The following is a 16,776-nucleotide window of genomic DNA, read 5'->3' on the forward strand; positions in this document are numbered from 1 at the left end:
AGAGAAGGAAAGATGTGCTCCTAACCTTGTTAAGCAAAGGTTAGCATTCATCAAGACTGTGCAGTGAGGTAGGAGGTTGTGACGGTAGCAATATTGATTGGAGATAGAAGTTTAAGTTAGGGGTTGTGATAGTTTTTCTTCTGGCATATTGTTCATATGCACAAATATTCATGTCCCTAGGTGCCAATCACATTGTTGTTGGCAGGCAGAATACCTTTATGATTGAAAACTGGTTGCCACTTTACAGACCAATTGGCTACATGTTTTCTGAAGAAGGGTCTAGGCCTGAAACGTCAGCTTTCCTGCTCCTCTGATGCTGCTTAGCCTGCTGTGTTCATCCAGCTCTACACCTTGTTATCTCAGATTCTCCAGCATCTGCAGTTCCTACTATCTCTGGCTACTTGTTGCTGGCTACATCTCACTCAGTATACGCTCCCATGCCAATTCTTTTGCAACCAACCTTTTCCCACTGGCTGAACTGTGTGAATGTTACCTACAATAATTACTGGTAACTTACTTCTAAGAAGTGCAGTAATCCCTTTCCCAATCTTTAGTTTTTAAAACAGTCCTTTTTCACATTTCGGTCCACAAGCAGAAATACAGGAAATAAAATAATACAGTCTTTCCACTGTCATAGCCCACAAGTCACCTACATAGCCAGTCTCACAGTACTTGCTTTGAGTACACCTCAAGAGTTTTATAAGGATGAAAATAAAACTAAACCTGTAACAGTTGTATTGCACTCACTTATGCATACCTGGTATTAGAAAAAAGAACTTCCATTCATAGTATCTATCCAATATTTTAAAATCTCAAATGAATAATTTCTTATAAAAATAAACTTTTTAAACATTTTAAGCTATTACTTCCAGCTCATCAAATATAGAAAATCCACGAATAAAATCATTAAACTATAAATTGAGCCATGAAATCAGAATCCCTTACTTAGGCATTTGTAATTTTTGAAACCTGGCCAAACATTCATAATGACACAACAACAGCATTTGAAAAATGACAACAATTATCATTATTGAAATTGACCAACTAGATGGTAGGTTATTTCGCTAGGCTACCGTGGGTACCTCATTATTTAGAGTAAAAAAACTGCTGACAGTTTCAACATGTTTGTTTCATGGTTAAAGAATAAGCGACTTTAACTAAACTTAATATCATGCATAACAAGGCCTTATCTGTCCTTCAAAAGAATTTATGTCAATTCCAGCAATTTGTGATTCCCACAATATGGGTTAATGTCCTTGCAACAATAAAAATGGTACCTCTTTGCATCTAGCAGTACAATTATAAGGTTCTGCTGAGTTCAAGTTTCCATCCTGTGAGAATTATGTAATCCCTCCCCTTCCCTTTGCTGGCAAATTTGGACCAGTTGGAAATGTGGTGAGGACTTCAACATATTTAAATATTCACAGAGTCTTCCAAACTTCATGAAAAGCCAATCCAAAGAATTCTTTAACACAAGAAAACTAATTAACTACAAATCTATCTCCTCATAATTATTTCATGCAAACATGAACAACCTACAGATAGTTGGGGTCGGTTAGCTCAGTTGGCTGGATGGCTGGTTTGCAATACAAACTGATGCCAAAGCATGGCTTTAATTCCTGTGCTGGCTGAGGTTACAAACATCCAAAAGGGAAGGTGAAATAAATGTGGTTACCATAAGGGGCTCTCCTTCTCAACCTCTCTCCTCAATTGAGGCGTGATGACCATCAGGTTAAACCACCACCAGTTGCCTTTCCCTAATGAGAGAACAACTCTATGGTCTGTTAAGACTATCGTGACTTTACTTTCTTACAGCTGGAAAATTATTGCTCTTTTTTTATTACTGGGTGACATCACAACATTGAAATGATCCCATCATCCTAATTTCAGAACTTGTTTTAATAACTTATCTTTATTGTAATATAGAAACCAAAATTCAGCACAAAGTGACAGATGTACCTTCAACAAGACTTTAATAATAGTTTCTCAGGTGCACATTCAATAATTTATGTTTTTATTTACCACATACAAACACTAAACATTGTTGGAATTCAAAATGAGCAAGAGAGTTTGTCAACTGATCCAAATATTAATCCAGAATACATTTAAGTATTTTTAAAAATTAAGTTCTTATTGTGAAGCTAATGTGTTTAGATGATCTGATGACAGGTGATAGGCTAACTTCGTAACTGGTACAACATAATGTCTATATGAATAGCCATAGACAAACAGAACGTGATTTATTAATCTGGATTAGATATTGCTCAAGAATTGCACTTGCTCAACTATCACATTGTTTCACAAGTGGAAATAATTTACTCTGCAATATTTGCACTGCAGATCTCATTCCAGGAAAAAGTCAAATGGTGTCAATACTGTAGCAATAAACAAGTGTAAGTTAGGGTCACTTCATACCATGTGAAGAACATATTCCCATATTAGCACTTGAATAATTAGCACTTGAATCTTCATGCAATAAATGTATTGAAATGGTCCCTAGGATTTTAAATGCTGATTTGGGTACAAGAATCTGGTCTGCACTCCACAAACTGGACCACAAAATTGTCTCCAAAGGGTGTGACATGATTTCATTACCCCATTTCATCAAAAGATGTTCTAATTGATTTACGTGGCACAGAAGGGTGTAAAAGAAAAGTAACTCCTACCCGACTGGTTTTCCTCAGTTTGGCTCCAGCAAGTGCTGCTGCCAGACCTGAAGCTGAAGGTCCATCATCACCTCTAGCTCCTGGGCTTCCACAAGCTGGCAATGGAGGGGGAGGAGGTGGCCCACCTCCAGACGCTGGTGGAGGCCCTGGTGGCGGTGGAGGTGGTGGGGGACCACCAGCAGGAGGTGGCGGGGGGCACGTAGTTTGGGTTGGGGGTCCACCAGGAGTTATGGAAGGAACTGAAAAAGAAGTAGAAATAAACGTAAGTACAGCTTTAATCGACTTCAAGATAATAATGAATTAGAAGGAAAGGTCAGAATGCTACCATATGCTGCTAAAAACAGATTAATGTTGAATGCAGATACAGATGCATAAAAATGTTAATGTTTCATTGCACTCTGAAATTGGAGAGAAGGTAAATTTAAAATGTATTTGTTATCTGGTTAGTCTTGCAGCACAAAATTAAATAACAAAAGATTAAAGGTCAAAATAAAGTATAATAGCATTTAATAACATATTTAATATAATTGGAGTAACTTTCAATTGACAAAGGGGGTTAGTTTAAGTATCTTTCCCTTTACTAGAGGCCATTTTAAAGGACTAGCATAACAGATTCCATATGCCATACGCTTGGTCTGTACTTGTACCTTAAAATAATTTGATTTCTTTTCCTCTCCATCTCAATTCACATACTGAAATTAAGTAGAATGCTGTAACATCCTCAAGTCAACAAGTTATACTGGGTGAATCTGTCAATTTTAGTGCTTGGGTGCATTTCTATTGGATATTACAGTAACATGTCATCAGGATCCAGATTTCAGATGCTAAGTTAGGAAAATAACAGGATGAAAGCAAGTGATATATCTATGGAATTTATATATCCTCCATTAAACTAGTCCTTTACAATTTTGTATGCATTAACAATCATTTAAGAATGAACTTCCTTTAATATTCAATCCAAGCAGAGAAAGAATAAAAAATAGGCCAAGAGATGCTATCAACAAAAATTCACACAGAGGTTACATTACTTCCAGCACGACATCACTTACCCGACTGGGTAATGGTAGTTGAAGTAACTGATGTCATGGGAGATGGGGTCTTCTTGGACATCGCTGCCTCAGAACAAGCAGCATAAAATGGAGGAGATGTAACATAGTGTGAGATGGTTTTGTTGAGTTGCTGTGCAGGGAGTGCCGATGAAGGTGACAACTGAGGGTGGATTTGGGAATTGGAAGGACTACTTAACACTGACGCCTGAGATACAGGAGTAGATGCTAAACTAAATGTGAAAGAGCCCTCTGTACTTTTTACTGGAGACTTAAAAGTCAGGTGAGTTGCAGTTAGAAAATGATCTTCATCCTGATCATTCTGGTTTGTGGTAGATGGAGCTACCTGGACCACTGAATCCATAAGTCTTTTAACCTTGCCATCGTGCACATGAATAACAGGGAAAGCAACTGGAATTACAGGCTGTCGTTCAATAGCCCTGTGGGGAGGAGAGGTGATCATCACGGGAGGAGATGGAGGTAGAGGAGAAGATGTAGCAGATGAATCAGATACAGACTTAGGAAGCAATGGGGGAGGATGGAAGGGAGAAGGAGAAGGTGATAATGGGTTCATGCTGACATGCTGACACCTGGTTCCAAGATTTGGCTGCACAGGAGAAAATGCAGAACTTATGGAAGTTGATAATTGTGGCACCGAGGTTCGAAGAGATGGAGGTTCAGAATATGCATTGCTCAATATTAGCTGGCAAGGATCATCAGCAAATATTACTTTAGGAGAAACTGTGGAATTGAAGGATGGAGCTTTGGCATAAGATGGAGGAGGGGCAGTACACGAAGATACAATCATGTTGTTGTTACTGTACTCAGGTGGAGGAGATTGGCTATGTGAAGGGGAAGGAGCAACTTTGATCTGAAGGGTAGAAACTAAGCAACAGAGGAGGAAAAAAGAAAAGATATAGTAAGTAGTTATGTCATAAAAGGGCAAAGAGCAACTAAACCTTAAAAATATTCTACTATAGTTGAAAAACACACTAACAGAGGGAGATGGGATTAATCTTTTATTTCACCCTGATAAACATCAGCTCTTTTGAGGTGGATTCCAAAATATCTGACCTATGAATGCATGGCTATCTTTTATTCCGGTAAATTGGCAGCTTTGACAGAAATGATTATTTTATCCACATTCCCAATGAGAACCAGATGGCAACGATCTGATTGAGCAATAGACCACAATGTGTATGATTAGAAGCCGGTCATTTTGGTCCATTGAGCCTGCTCCACCATTCAATGAGATCATGGTATATCTGATAATCCTCTACTCCACTTTCTTCAATTTCCCCATAACCCTCGATTCCCTTATTGATTAAAACTCTGTACGTCTCAGCCTTGAATATACTTAATGGCCAGGCTCAACAGTCTTCTGCAGTAGAGAATTCTTAGAGAAGAAATTCCTCTTTATCTTTGTTTAAGTGGGTGGTCCCTTACTCTGAGATTATGCCCTCTGGTCCTTGAACCTTCCATGAGGGGAAACAACCTTTCCACACCTACCCTGTCAAAGGGAGGACAAATTTAGGAGGTCAAATGCAGGAGGAAATTATAATGATAATTGGAAGGATTGTTCAGAGCATTAATATACAGAGGGATCTTGAAGTAGAAATTCATAGTTCCCTGTAAGTGGCAACGCAAGTGGATAAGGTGGCGAAGAAGGCGTATGGCATGCTTGCCTTCATTGGTTGGGGCATGGAGTATAAATGTTGGTAAGTCATGATGTAATTGTATAAGACTTTAGTGAGGACACATTTGGAAAATTGTGTGCAGTTTTGGTTGCCACACTATAGGAAGGATGTGGAGGTTTTTGGAGAGAGTCCAAAACAGGTTTCACCAAGATTTTGTCTGGGTTGGAATGTATTAGCTTTAGGGAGAGGTTGGAAAGGTTGGATTGTTTTCACTAGAGTGTCGGAGGGGTGGCGGTTGGGGGACGGGGGGGGGGAAATCTGTTAGAACTATATAAAATTAAGAGAGACATGGATAGAATGGGTAATCAGAGTCTTTTACCCAGGGAGGAAATGTCAAATGCTAGAGGGTTTAAAGTGAGAGGGGCAAAGTTTAAAGGAGATGTGTGGGGAAATTATTCGACACAGAAGTTGGTACATGCCTGGACCATGCTGCCAAGGGAGAAGCAGAAACATCAGCAACATTTAAGAGCCATTTAGACAGACACGTGAGGAGTCAGGGAATAGAAGGATATGGACCAGGTGCAGGCAGATGGGATTAATTCAGCATGGCATCATGGTTGGCCCATTCCCATACTGTGCTGTTCTATGTCCTGTGTTCAAAATCCTTATGAATCTTATATGTTTCAATGAGGATGCCTCTTAGTCTTCTAAACTCCAACAAGTTCAGGCCCAACCTACTCGACCTCTCCTCAATAGAAAATCCCTCTATTGGAATTAAACCAGTGAACCTTCTCTGGATTGCCTACAATGCCATTATATCTTGCCTTAAATGAGGATAATCCAGCAGTGGTCTAACTAGTGCCTTATATAGTTTTAGCAAGATTTCCCTATTTTGTTATTCTATTCCCTTTGAAATAAAGGGTACTGTTCCATTTGTTTTTCCAATTATTAAGTGAAGTTGTAAGCTAGCTTTTTGTGCACAAGGACTCCAAAACTCCATGCACTGCAGATTTCTGCAGTCTTTCCCCACTTAAATAATGGGATGGAGAATAAGAAGCAGTGCTGAGAGAAGGAGCAGAAAAAAAATCCTAAATTTGCCTGTCACCAGGCAACACTGAGGACTGTGCAAGTCAGACTGCATCACAGATGTAGAAACACAAGTATATCAGTATATTCTGCAGACTTGTATGACACAAACATAGCTTAACAGGATACAAGTTCACAAAAATCTTTTCATCTTCCACAAACGCCATAACCGCAGGGCAGCTCTTTGATGTGTATGTGGGAGTGCCTCAGGATAAGGATGGCAGCTGTTCATGACCAGAAGCTGCATGTGGAGTCTTTTAACATTGGGAGGTGGTCGTGCTGCAGCTACTGCACAGTTCTGACTGACCGGGGGGGCTATCCCACTCTCAACTGGCACATCAGACTGCTTCTCACTCTGCCTGGTCACATCGCCATATTTCTTCTGTGGTCATCAAGTCCTGAAGTGGAACTTGAACCGAAAGCTTCGGGTCGGTGTGCCACCACTGTATCACAACATATTTTCTCTTTAGCCGCAATCGAGGATGAGAGGAGCTATGTTCATATTAACGCAGTGTTTAATGTTGCCTCATGTTATAGTCCACATTGTGTGCTATCTCCCTGACATAGTTAGTGGTCCTCTGCAATATATTTTCCTCACATCTTCATTGTTCAGCTGCAATAGCAAATTTGATGAATGAATCTTGTGACCAAATTATGCTGATAATGCTATATTTCTCATTCTACACATAACAAGTGACACAAAATAGTCCACCATTACTGATTATGTTGGCTTTTCATGCGTGAACAGAAGATTTTCTTCAAGGATCGCATCTCTTTCAACTTTATAGACTGCAATCAGGACTCAACAGGCTACATTGGGCTCTTTTCAACCACTTTTAAAACAGACAGACCATTGTAATGATGACAAACACCCTTGCAGACAAATACATAGCATGATTTATTGTTTGAATCATGTCAAATAATTAAACTATCTGACTGCTTGCAGGGTTAGAGTACTGTTTACGACAATCCTCTAAAAGTGGCTGAAATTACACCTTTATACCAGTAGTTCAGTATACCACCGAGTTGTACATGTAATTGCTATTAAATATTCTTGCTTTGAATAAAAAAGTTTGGTGAAAAAATGAAGAGACAATTTGATCTTTGTTGAAAATATCTTTATTTTTATAAAATGACAAACAAGTGAACACAGGCGTAAAGATTGCACTTTGTGTGAGGAAAGAGTCTGAAAGACCTGGTCAGCGAGATTACTTTAACATTGCTCAAGCAAAAAGTCAGCAGGAGCATTATAGACTGAACGGTTACAAATTTTTATGGTTCTGTGCCTCCCAAGAACCAGAAACATTTGTACAAGTTGAACCTTAATATTTGCATAACTATTTTACCTAGTAAAGCAAATGATTGATTAGATAAAGGTTGGATTATTGATTCATTTGCTTTTACTTAGCTTGAATATCATAAATCATAATGCAAATATATTTCTTCAGTACTTGCTGTCCTGTCAGTAACTTGAGACAGTATCAAACAAATTCTTGTCATCAGTTTAAGAGGTCTGTGAGAACAGGGGGAAGTCCTTTCTAGTTGAAGTATTTTGTATTGTGACCTGCTCCAAGGTGTCTTCCAATGCCTTTTTCATAAATTGCACCTTATTATAACTTGTGCAATTTTTACAAGCCTTTGTGTCTCACTATTCATTTTGTTTTATTACCAAAAACACAATATTCTTATGTTTTCATTAAAGATACATAACAATGATCTTTGCCAGGGATTTTTCTTTATGTGTTTGACACTTACAAGCCAGGTATCCTGTTGTAGGATTTGAGCACTTGCTAAAATCATTCACAAGGCAATACTAGCACTGTGCGGAAGATGCCAAAAAGTTCATAGACAGCCTCTTCATTATCAAATTGCCACATTTTCAATAATGAAGTTGCAGAACAAAAAAGTGGTACATAGAATTTATGTAATTTTCCAAATTAAAAAAAATCCATCACTTTTGAAAATGTTGACCAACCTGTTATAAGGTACATTGACAGCAAAAATTACCAGTGTGCCCCAACTCTTCTGACACTTATACACATGCCAACCAATAGCAATGTTCAAACATGGAAATGAGTGATGACTTCTGTTAAGATGTCATACATTAAGTCTTCTGTTATGTACAAAATAGTACCATACACTGCTTTATGGTAATACTGATAGTAACAAAACCCTATTGTTTTGATAGCGACACAACATTGACAGTAACTTTACAAAACTAGTCTCTACAAATGCTGACATCTACACTGCTCAACAGACAGTAATAATGAGATAATGGGAACTGCAGATGCTGGAGAATCCAAGATAATGATGAACACAGCAGGCCAAGCAGCATCTCAGGAGCACAAAAGCTGACGTTTCAGGCCTAGAACCTTCATCAAAGAGGAGGATGGGGTGAGGGTTCTGGAATAAATAGGGAGAGAGGGGGAGGCTGACCGAAGATGGAGAGAAAAGAAGATAGGTGGAGAGGAGAGTATAGGTGGGGAGGTGGGGAGGGGATAGGTCAGTCCAGGAAGATGGACAGGTCAAGGAGGTGGGATGAGGTTAGCAGGTAGGAGATGGAGGTGCGGCTTGGGGTGGGAGGAAGGGATGGGTGAGAGGAAGAACAGGTTAGGGAGGCAGAGACAGGCTGGACTGGTCCTCACCCTCAACAACTTCTCTTTCGATTCCTCCCACTTCCTACAGACAAAGGGGGTGGCCATGGGCACCCAAATGGGCCCCAGCTATGCCTGCCTCTTTGTAGGTTACGTGGAACAGTCCCTCTTCCGCACCTACACAGGCCCCAAACCCCACCTCTTCCTCCGTTACATTGATGACTGTATCGGCACCGCCTCTTGCTCCCCAGAGGAGCGCGAACAGTTCATCCACTTCACCAACACCTTCCACCCCAACCTTCAGTTCACCTGGGCCATCTCCAGCACATCCCTCACCTCCCTGGACCTCTCAGTCTCCATCTCAGGCAACCAGCTTGTAACTGATGTCCATTTTAAGCCCATCGACTCCCACAGCTACATAGAATACACCTCCTCCCACCCACCCTCCTGCAAAAATTCCATCCCCTATTCCCAATTCCTCCACCTCCGCCGCATCTGCTCCCAGGATGAGGCATTCCACTCCCGCACATCCCAGATGTCCACGTTCTTCAAGGACCGCAACTTTCCCCCCACAGTGGTCTAGAACGCCCTTGACCGCGTCTCCCGCATTTCCTGCAACACATCCCTCACACCCCGCCCCCGCCACAACTGCCCAAAGAGGATCCCCCTTGTTCTCACACACCACCCCACCAACCTCCGGATACAACGCATCATCCTCCGACACTTCCGCCACCTACAATCCGAACCCACCACCCAAGACATTTTTCCATCCCCACCCCTGTCGGCTTTCCGGAGAGACCACTCTCTCTGTGACTCCCTTGTTCGCTCCACACTGCCCTCCAACCCCACCACAACCGGCACCTTCCCCTGCAACCGCAGAAAATGCTACACTTGCCCCCACACCTCCTCCCTCACCCCTCTCCCAGGCCCCAAGATGACTTTCCATATTAAGCAGAGGTTCACCTGCACATCTGCCAATGTGGTATACTGCATCCATTGTACCCGCTGTGGCTCCCTCTACATTTGGGAAACCAAGCGGAGTCTTGGGGACCGCTTTGCAGAACACCTCTGCTCGGTTCGCAATAAACAACTGCACCTCCCAGTCGCAAACCATTTCCACTCCCCCTCCCATTCTTCAGATGACACGTCCATCATGGGCCTCCTGCAGTGCCACAATGATGCCACCCGAAGGTTGCAGGAACAGCAACTCATATTCTGCTTGGGAACCCTGCAGCCCAATGGTATCAATGTGGACTTCACCAGCTTCAAAATCTCCCCTTCTCCCACCGTATCCCAAAACCAGCCCAGTTCGTCCCCTTCCCCCACTGCACCACACAACCAGCCCAGCTCTTCCCCTCCACCCACTGCATCCCAAAACCAGTCCAGCCTGTCTCCGCTTCCCTAACCTGTTCTTCCTCTCACCCATCCCTTCCTCCCACCCCAAGCCGCACCTCCATCTCCTACCTACTAACCTCATCCCACCTCTTTGACCTGTCCATCTTCCCTGGACTGACCTATCCCCTCCCCACCTATACTCTCCTCTCCACCTATCTTCTTTTCTCTCCATCTTCGGTCCGCCTCCCCCTCTCTCCCTATTTATTCCAGAACCCTCACCCCATCCCCCTCTCTGATGAAGGGTCTAGGCCCGAAACGTCAGCTTTTGTGCTCCTGAGATGCTGCTTGGCCTGCTGTGTTCATCCAGCTTCACACTTTATTATCTTAGACAGTAATAATGTCTGTGTTGTATTGATAGTTATATCCCTCATTGTTAGCTGTCGTGCCCTGCCAAAGACATATCCTCAACTCTCATCTATGTACTATCTTTTTACACCATCAGTTCACCACAGAGAAAACGTTGTTATCTATGCTGAGGACACTGTGTTCTTTAGGCTAAATCTTCACATATTATGGCGAAGTACCACTTTCATCAAGTTTCACAGAGAGTCTCTCTCAACAAGGTCTAATGAGTATTATCAGGATGTTGTTCCAAACTCCCCTCATTAACTACCTACCGCATCCTTTTGGTGCCCCTCTCATCTGAGAACCTAATTTTCTTAGTGAATATAGCTGGAAGAATGTAAACACTTGTCACTTCAATTTGTGGACAGGGACCCGGAGGGCCTGGTGATCAGAGAGGGACATTCACTTCTCATAGGACTGGTAGTGAAAGCCACATAGACCCTGCCAGTCTGGTGCGAGGTTGACATCAGAGTCTGTGCAGTCTGGAGGAATGCCCAGCAATGCAGGAAGAAGTCAATGATCTGTGTTCCTCAAGGATAAGTGTCACCATCTTCGCTGTGTTACTACACATTCAATCTGTCTCTGCACCAATAACCCGCTAAGGCTCATGATCTCCCATTCACACTACCACATGCAACACCTACTGTCGCTTGTTCCTACAATCTGAAATTACCCACATCACTAAAATTCCTCAGCCTCTGTACTGCATGCTCACTCAGTCGCCACACCTCCTCACTTTTCCCTCACATGTAATAACATCTGTGCCGGCCACTTTCTTTTCATTTAATCCCTCCTTTTCTCTCATTCCAGATAAAACATTGCACAACAGTGCAGAAATAGCCAACTCAGCTTGCTACAAGGAGATGATCCTGACTCTGAACACCCCAACCGGCTGAATAACTGTGTCCAAACCTCTGGATTGATATCTTTTCTAACTGTGCCAGGAACTTCTGACTAAAGGCAGTCTCTCTGTACTTGACAAAGGACTATTCCCCTTTGACTTTGAAACAAGATGATTTACTTCAAGCTGAATGGTTCAATGGAGAGTGCAGGAGCGTATGCCAGGAGCAGCACCAGACATACCTAAACAATTAGATGTTAACCTAATGAAGCCAAGCAATCCCATAAACAGTCGATCAGATCTAAGTTCTGCAGTCCTGCCATACCCGGTCATGAGAGGTGGTGGTCAATCTAACAACTCAAAGGAGGAGGAGACTCCACAAATATCCCTATTCTCAATGATGGAAGTGACTAACACATCAGTGCAAAAGACAAGCCTGAAGCATTCGCAGCAATCTTCAGCCAGTAACAAGTGGATCATCTCAGCCTCCTCCAGATGTCACCAGAATTACAGATACTGGTCTTCAGCCAAACTGATATTAAAAATACTGTTGGTTACTGGATCTACAAAAGCTATTTGCCCAGACAACATTCTGGCAACTTTGCTGCTCCCTTATCCAAGCTGTCCCAGCACAGCTACAACACTGGTATCTACCCAACAATGTGGAAAATTGCCCAGGTATGTCCTATACACAAATCCAACCAGTCGACTCTTGATCATCAGTAAAGTGATGGAAGATGAAATCAACAGTGCTATCAATCAGCGCCTGCTAGCAATAATCTGATCATTGATGTCCAGTTTGGTTTTTGCTAGGGCCACTCAACTCCCGACTTCATTACAGCCTTGGTTCGAACATGGTCACAACAGCTGAATTCCAGAGATGAGGTGAGAGTGATGGTCCTTCACATTAAGGCTACAAGTTGACTGAGTGTGGCATCAAGGAGCCGGAGAAAAACTGGAATCAATGGGAATCAGGGTGAAAGCTCTCTGCTGGTTAGAATCCTGCCTGGCACATAGGAAGATGGCTGTGGTTATTGGAGATCAGTTATCTCCACTCAAGGACACCTCTCTGCAGGAGTACCTCAAGGTAGTGTCCTTGGTCCAACCATCTTCGGCTGTCTTATCAATGGTCTTCCCTGCATCATAAGGTCAGAAGAGGGGATCTTTGCAGATGATTGTGCACATTCAGCAGCATTCACGACTCCTTAGATACTGAAGCAGTCCATGTTCAAATGTGACATTTGCACCACATAAATACCAGGTAATGACCATCTCCAGTAAAAGACTATCTAACCACTGCCCCTTGACATTCAATGACACTACCATCACTGAATCCCCTGCTATCAATATCCGGGGGGGCTACCGTTGATTAGAGATTGTACTGGTCCAGATGTAAATATATTGGCTATAAAAGCAGATCAGGGACTAAGGATACTGCAGTAATATGCCAAAGATTCTCAGACAGTGCCTTTCAATCCCACAGACACCTCCATCTAGAAGAATAGGCGCAGTAGCTACATAGTGACACCAGAGCCTGCAAGTTCCCCTCCAAGCCACGCACCATCTTGAATTGGAAATATGTTTCTGATCTTTCACTATCAATGGATCAAAATTCTAGAACTCCCTCCCTAACTGCATTGTGGGTCTGCATACAGAACATGGACTTCAGTGGTTCAAGAAGGCATCTCACCACCAAAAGCAACTTGAATAGGCAATAAATCCTGGCCCAGCCAGTGACACCCATGCGCCATGAATGAGTATAATCAAATGCAGTGTGTATGCTGCATATGCTGATGGCACATGGTGCAGGTGTGAAACTGATGTATCACTGTGCCATACAGAAACAAGTCCACCCTTTGACTGATTACTGCTGACAACCAAACCAAGCTCCCTGGCTTTGTGTCTACATTAACAGACAATTCAAGACAGAAGTACTGTGCAATTGTTAGCCATAGCTGAGGGGAGGCAAGATGGTAAAAGGGAAAGCAGGGATGCTGAGAGTATCCGGGTAGGTGCTAAGTGAGTGAGCTCTAGGAAAGCAAGCATCTCTGTGCATGAACCATCCTTGCGCCAGCATTTCAACAATGGCTGCTGTGCTCTCCAAAATACAGAAATAAACTACAAAAACATCTGTAAGTGGATTAGAGATGTACCATGATGGTGTGGGGAGGCTGGCGTGTGATGGTGGCCAATGCCGATAGATGTAGGGTATGTAGCCACTGCCCATGGAGTGTGCTCTGATTTGTTAGTGTTGGGTGTTGAAGATCGAGGTCCAACTGGAGCTGCCAGGTAATCTGCTTTTCAAAGACGGGAATTCTTAGCATCTAGTTTCTACCTGGCGGATGGTAGGAGTGTGCACATGTACAAGGCAATACTATGTAATAATAATGGTGATAATGAGTAATAATCCCCATTAATGGGCTTCTTGCTGCTCACTAGTAGAATCTTGGCTTGATACCCAGAACTTAGATGGAAAATGCAACTTGTGACAGATATCGAAAAAGGCCTTGCTTGACTTCTCACATGATTCTCCCAGATTTCTCACTATAGCTCACATCATTCAGGGCCAAAGAGGATTCTTCTCTATGTTATCACCCTCTCAGATGAACTGAGGGAGGGTGAAAAGCCAATATAACGGAGAAATCAACAGTTTTTGAGATGGCACAGATGTGTGATCAGAACCTCATCTTGGTGTGAAACATGACATTAAAATTTAGAAAAGTCTGATTCAACGAGAGGCTGCTGCCAGGAAAAACGATGGATTCAGCAACTAGGGAACAAAGTTAGAAGCAACAATGGTTTCAGCATTCCCAATGTCAGACACTGCAAATTTATGGTCATCCAGTACTGGTTGTTAGACAACATCTGACAATTTTGAGACAATAGAGTAGTTGAGATTGATGACAATAAGATAGCTTTGGATGTTGTCAGCACAGCTGGAGGAGCTTATCCTGGATGATAGAAAAACATGGCTGAAAGGTGGAACAAAGCTAAGAGGGAGTTGAGGATTGATGCTGGAGAGGTAATGGTGAGGGATATAAATATCAATACTAATGCAAATATTATTACTGCCTGTGCACCAATTGAGCAGTGTAGCTGTTAGCATTCACGCATACTAGCTTGGTAATGTCACTATCAGACCAGTGGCATTATGTTTCAGTCAGTGCTGGCATGTGGTAGATGTTAGTGTTACCACCTGTGCTCGTACACAACAGAAGAGTTGTGTACTACACTACAGTAAGGGGCAGCATCATTTCAGCATTCGGACACTTGGTTCGAACATGTGCAAGTGTCAGAAAACATAAATAAAAGAATATCCCCATCTGTGTTAGGACACATCAGTAATTATTACTGCCAATATAGCTTTTGACAAATATAACATCTCATTGTGGTGTCAAATTTTGTTCTATAGTGCTCCTTTGAAGCATTACAGGGCATTTTACTATGTTAACGTGCTAAAGAAGTATAAATTACCATAGCTCCATGCCCACTCACAGCTTTAAATATCCACAATAATTCTTCCCAATCATACATAGCAAATTTTTTTGGGGGGTTGTGATTTGGTAAGAAGATTAAAATTCAACTGTCAGATCAGGCATAGTAGCATAATGCATCTTCTTTTCCAATTGACTTCAAGGAGTTGATATGCTGCCATCTGTTTTGTGCCCAAACCATTATGACATTTTGCTCTTGTCGGCTAAGAAATTTGACCTGTGCATAAACGGGTACAAAGTATTGGTTTCATGTCGTGCCAGACTGGTCTATATGACCATATATAATCTGACCTAAAACTTTAGAATGTGTTCTAGTTGGGGTGCACCAATTCAACATGGTCCCTGGAAAATTTTTTAAGGAAATTTATTTGAAGAGTTGACACTCAGAATTAACGTCATGTGTGTAAGATAATAAAGTGTGAAGCTGGATGAACACAGCAGGCCAAGCAGCATCTCAGGAGCACAAAAGTTTTTGTGCTCCTGAGATGCTGCTGGGCCTGCTGTGTTCATTCAGCTTCACACTTTATTATCTTGGATTCTCCAGCATCTGCAATTCCCATTATCTCATGTGCATAAGTGTTGCTAAGAAAGACTCACCAGACATGGAAGCTCGTCGTTCTCTTTCCATTTGTTCGTGGCGTTGCTCCATCAGTTGCCTAAAGAAATTTTTCAAAACAACTACTAAGATGCATTATGTTGATGTTCTTGTGCGTCAATTTTTTGTTAAGCAAATAAACAAACTTTGACTCAATGCAAAAATCAGATGGGTAATATGAACCAAATATGCTTGGAAAATCTTGGTATCAAGTAAATCTTAATTTACATTATTCATATGTTTGAAGACTTATGCAAAATTAATACATTGTATTACTATTTAAAACGCACTACTTGGAGAATTGTCAGAGACAAAAACTCAATTTTTCAAATTATAATACAAACTTTTAGGAATTATTTCAATTTTCAAAAGGGAAATAATGTTAACACTGTTGCATACTTCAAAGCCACATTCTATTTTGTCCTTCATACCTCCCAACTTTGGGGAAGATGCAAATATTGAGCTCACATTTCCACTCATGTCCTCACTGCCTGGATGATAATGTGGTGGAACCGATCATTTTCTTACTGTAGAATCTGAGCATCTTTCAATTGATTGAAACAACGGAGTGCATATTGGGTTGGTTCTAGAAAGGGTCAGAACCCTGTTCGGCCAGATTACATTTATAACATAGAACACAGAACATACAGCAGTACCGCACAGTACAGGCCCTTCGACCCACAATGTTATGCCAAACTTTTACCCTAATTCTAAGGTCTATCTAACCTCCACCCCTACCTTATACTATCATCCATATACCTATCTAATTGTTACTTAAATGCCCCTAATGAGGCTGTCTCCACTACCCTCTCTGGCAATGCATTCCATGTCCCGGCCACTCTCTGAGTAAAGAACCTATCTCTGACGTCTCCTTTATATGTACCTCCACTCACTTTAAAACTATGCCCCCTCGTAATAGCTACTTCCACCCTAGGAAAATGTCACTGGCTATCCACTCAATCCATACCTCTGATCATTTTGTACACCTCTAGCAAGTCATCTTTCATCCTTCGTCATTCTAAACAGAAAAGCCCTAGCTCTCCCAACCTTTCCTCATAAGACCTCCCCTCCATTCCA

At 41.9% G+C, this 16,776-nt stretch overlaps 1 protein-coding gene across 3 annotated transcripts in view; it reads right to left on the bottom strand.

Moving 5' to 3' along the window:
* LOC125455542 (ena/VASP-like protein) overlaps nucleotides 1–16,776 on the bottom strand; it is a 273,330-nt gene that overhangs the window by 30,688 nt on the left and 225,866 nt on the right. For 2 of the 3 annotated variants that reach the window (XM_059649104.1, XM_059649103.1), the window contains exons 5-7: nucleotides 15,702–15,760; nucleotides 3,716–4,597; nucleotides 2,667–2,905 (exon numbers count right to left, since the gene is read on the bottom strand). In XM_059649104.1, the coding sequence (XP_059505087.1) occupies nucleotides 2,667–2,905; nucleotides 3,716–4,597; nucleotides 15,702–15,760 (1,180 nt within the window). The remainder of the gene's footprint in view (nucleotides 1–2,666; nucleotides 2,906–3,715; nucleotides 4,598–15,701; nucleotides 15,761–16,776) is intronic. The other variant, XM_059649105.1, reaches the window with a different exon arrangement.

The sequence above is a fragment of the Stegostoma tigrinum genome, chromosome 10 (genome assembly GCF_030684315.1).
Source record: "Stegostoma tigrinum isolate sSteTig4 chromosome 10, sSteTig4.hap1, whole genome shotgun sequence".
NCBI classification, from domain to species: domain Eukaryota; kingdom Metazoa; phylum Chordata; class Chondrichthyes; order Orectolobiformes; family Stegostomatidae; genus Stegostoma; species Stegostoma tigrinum.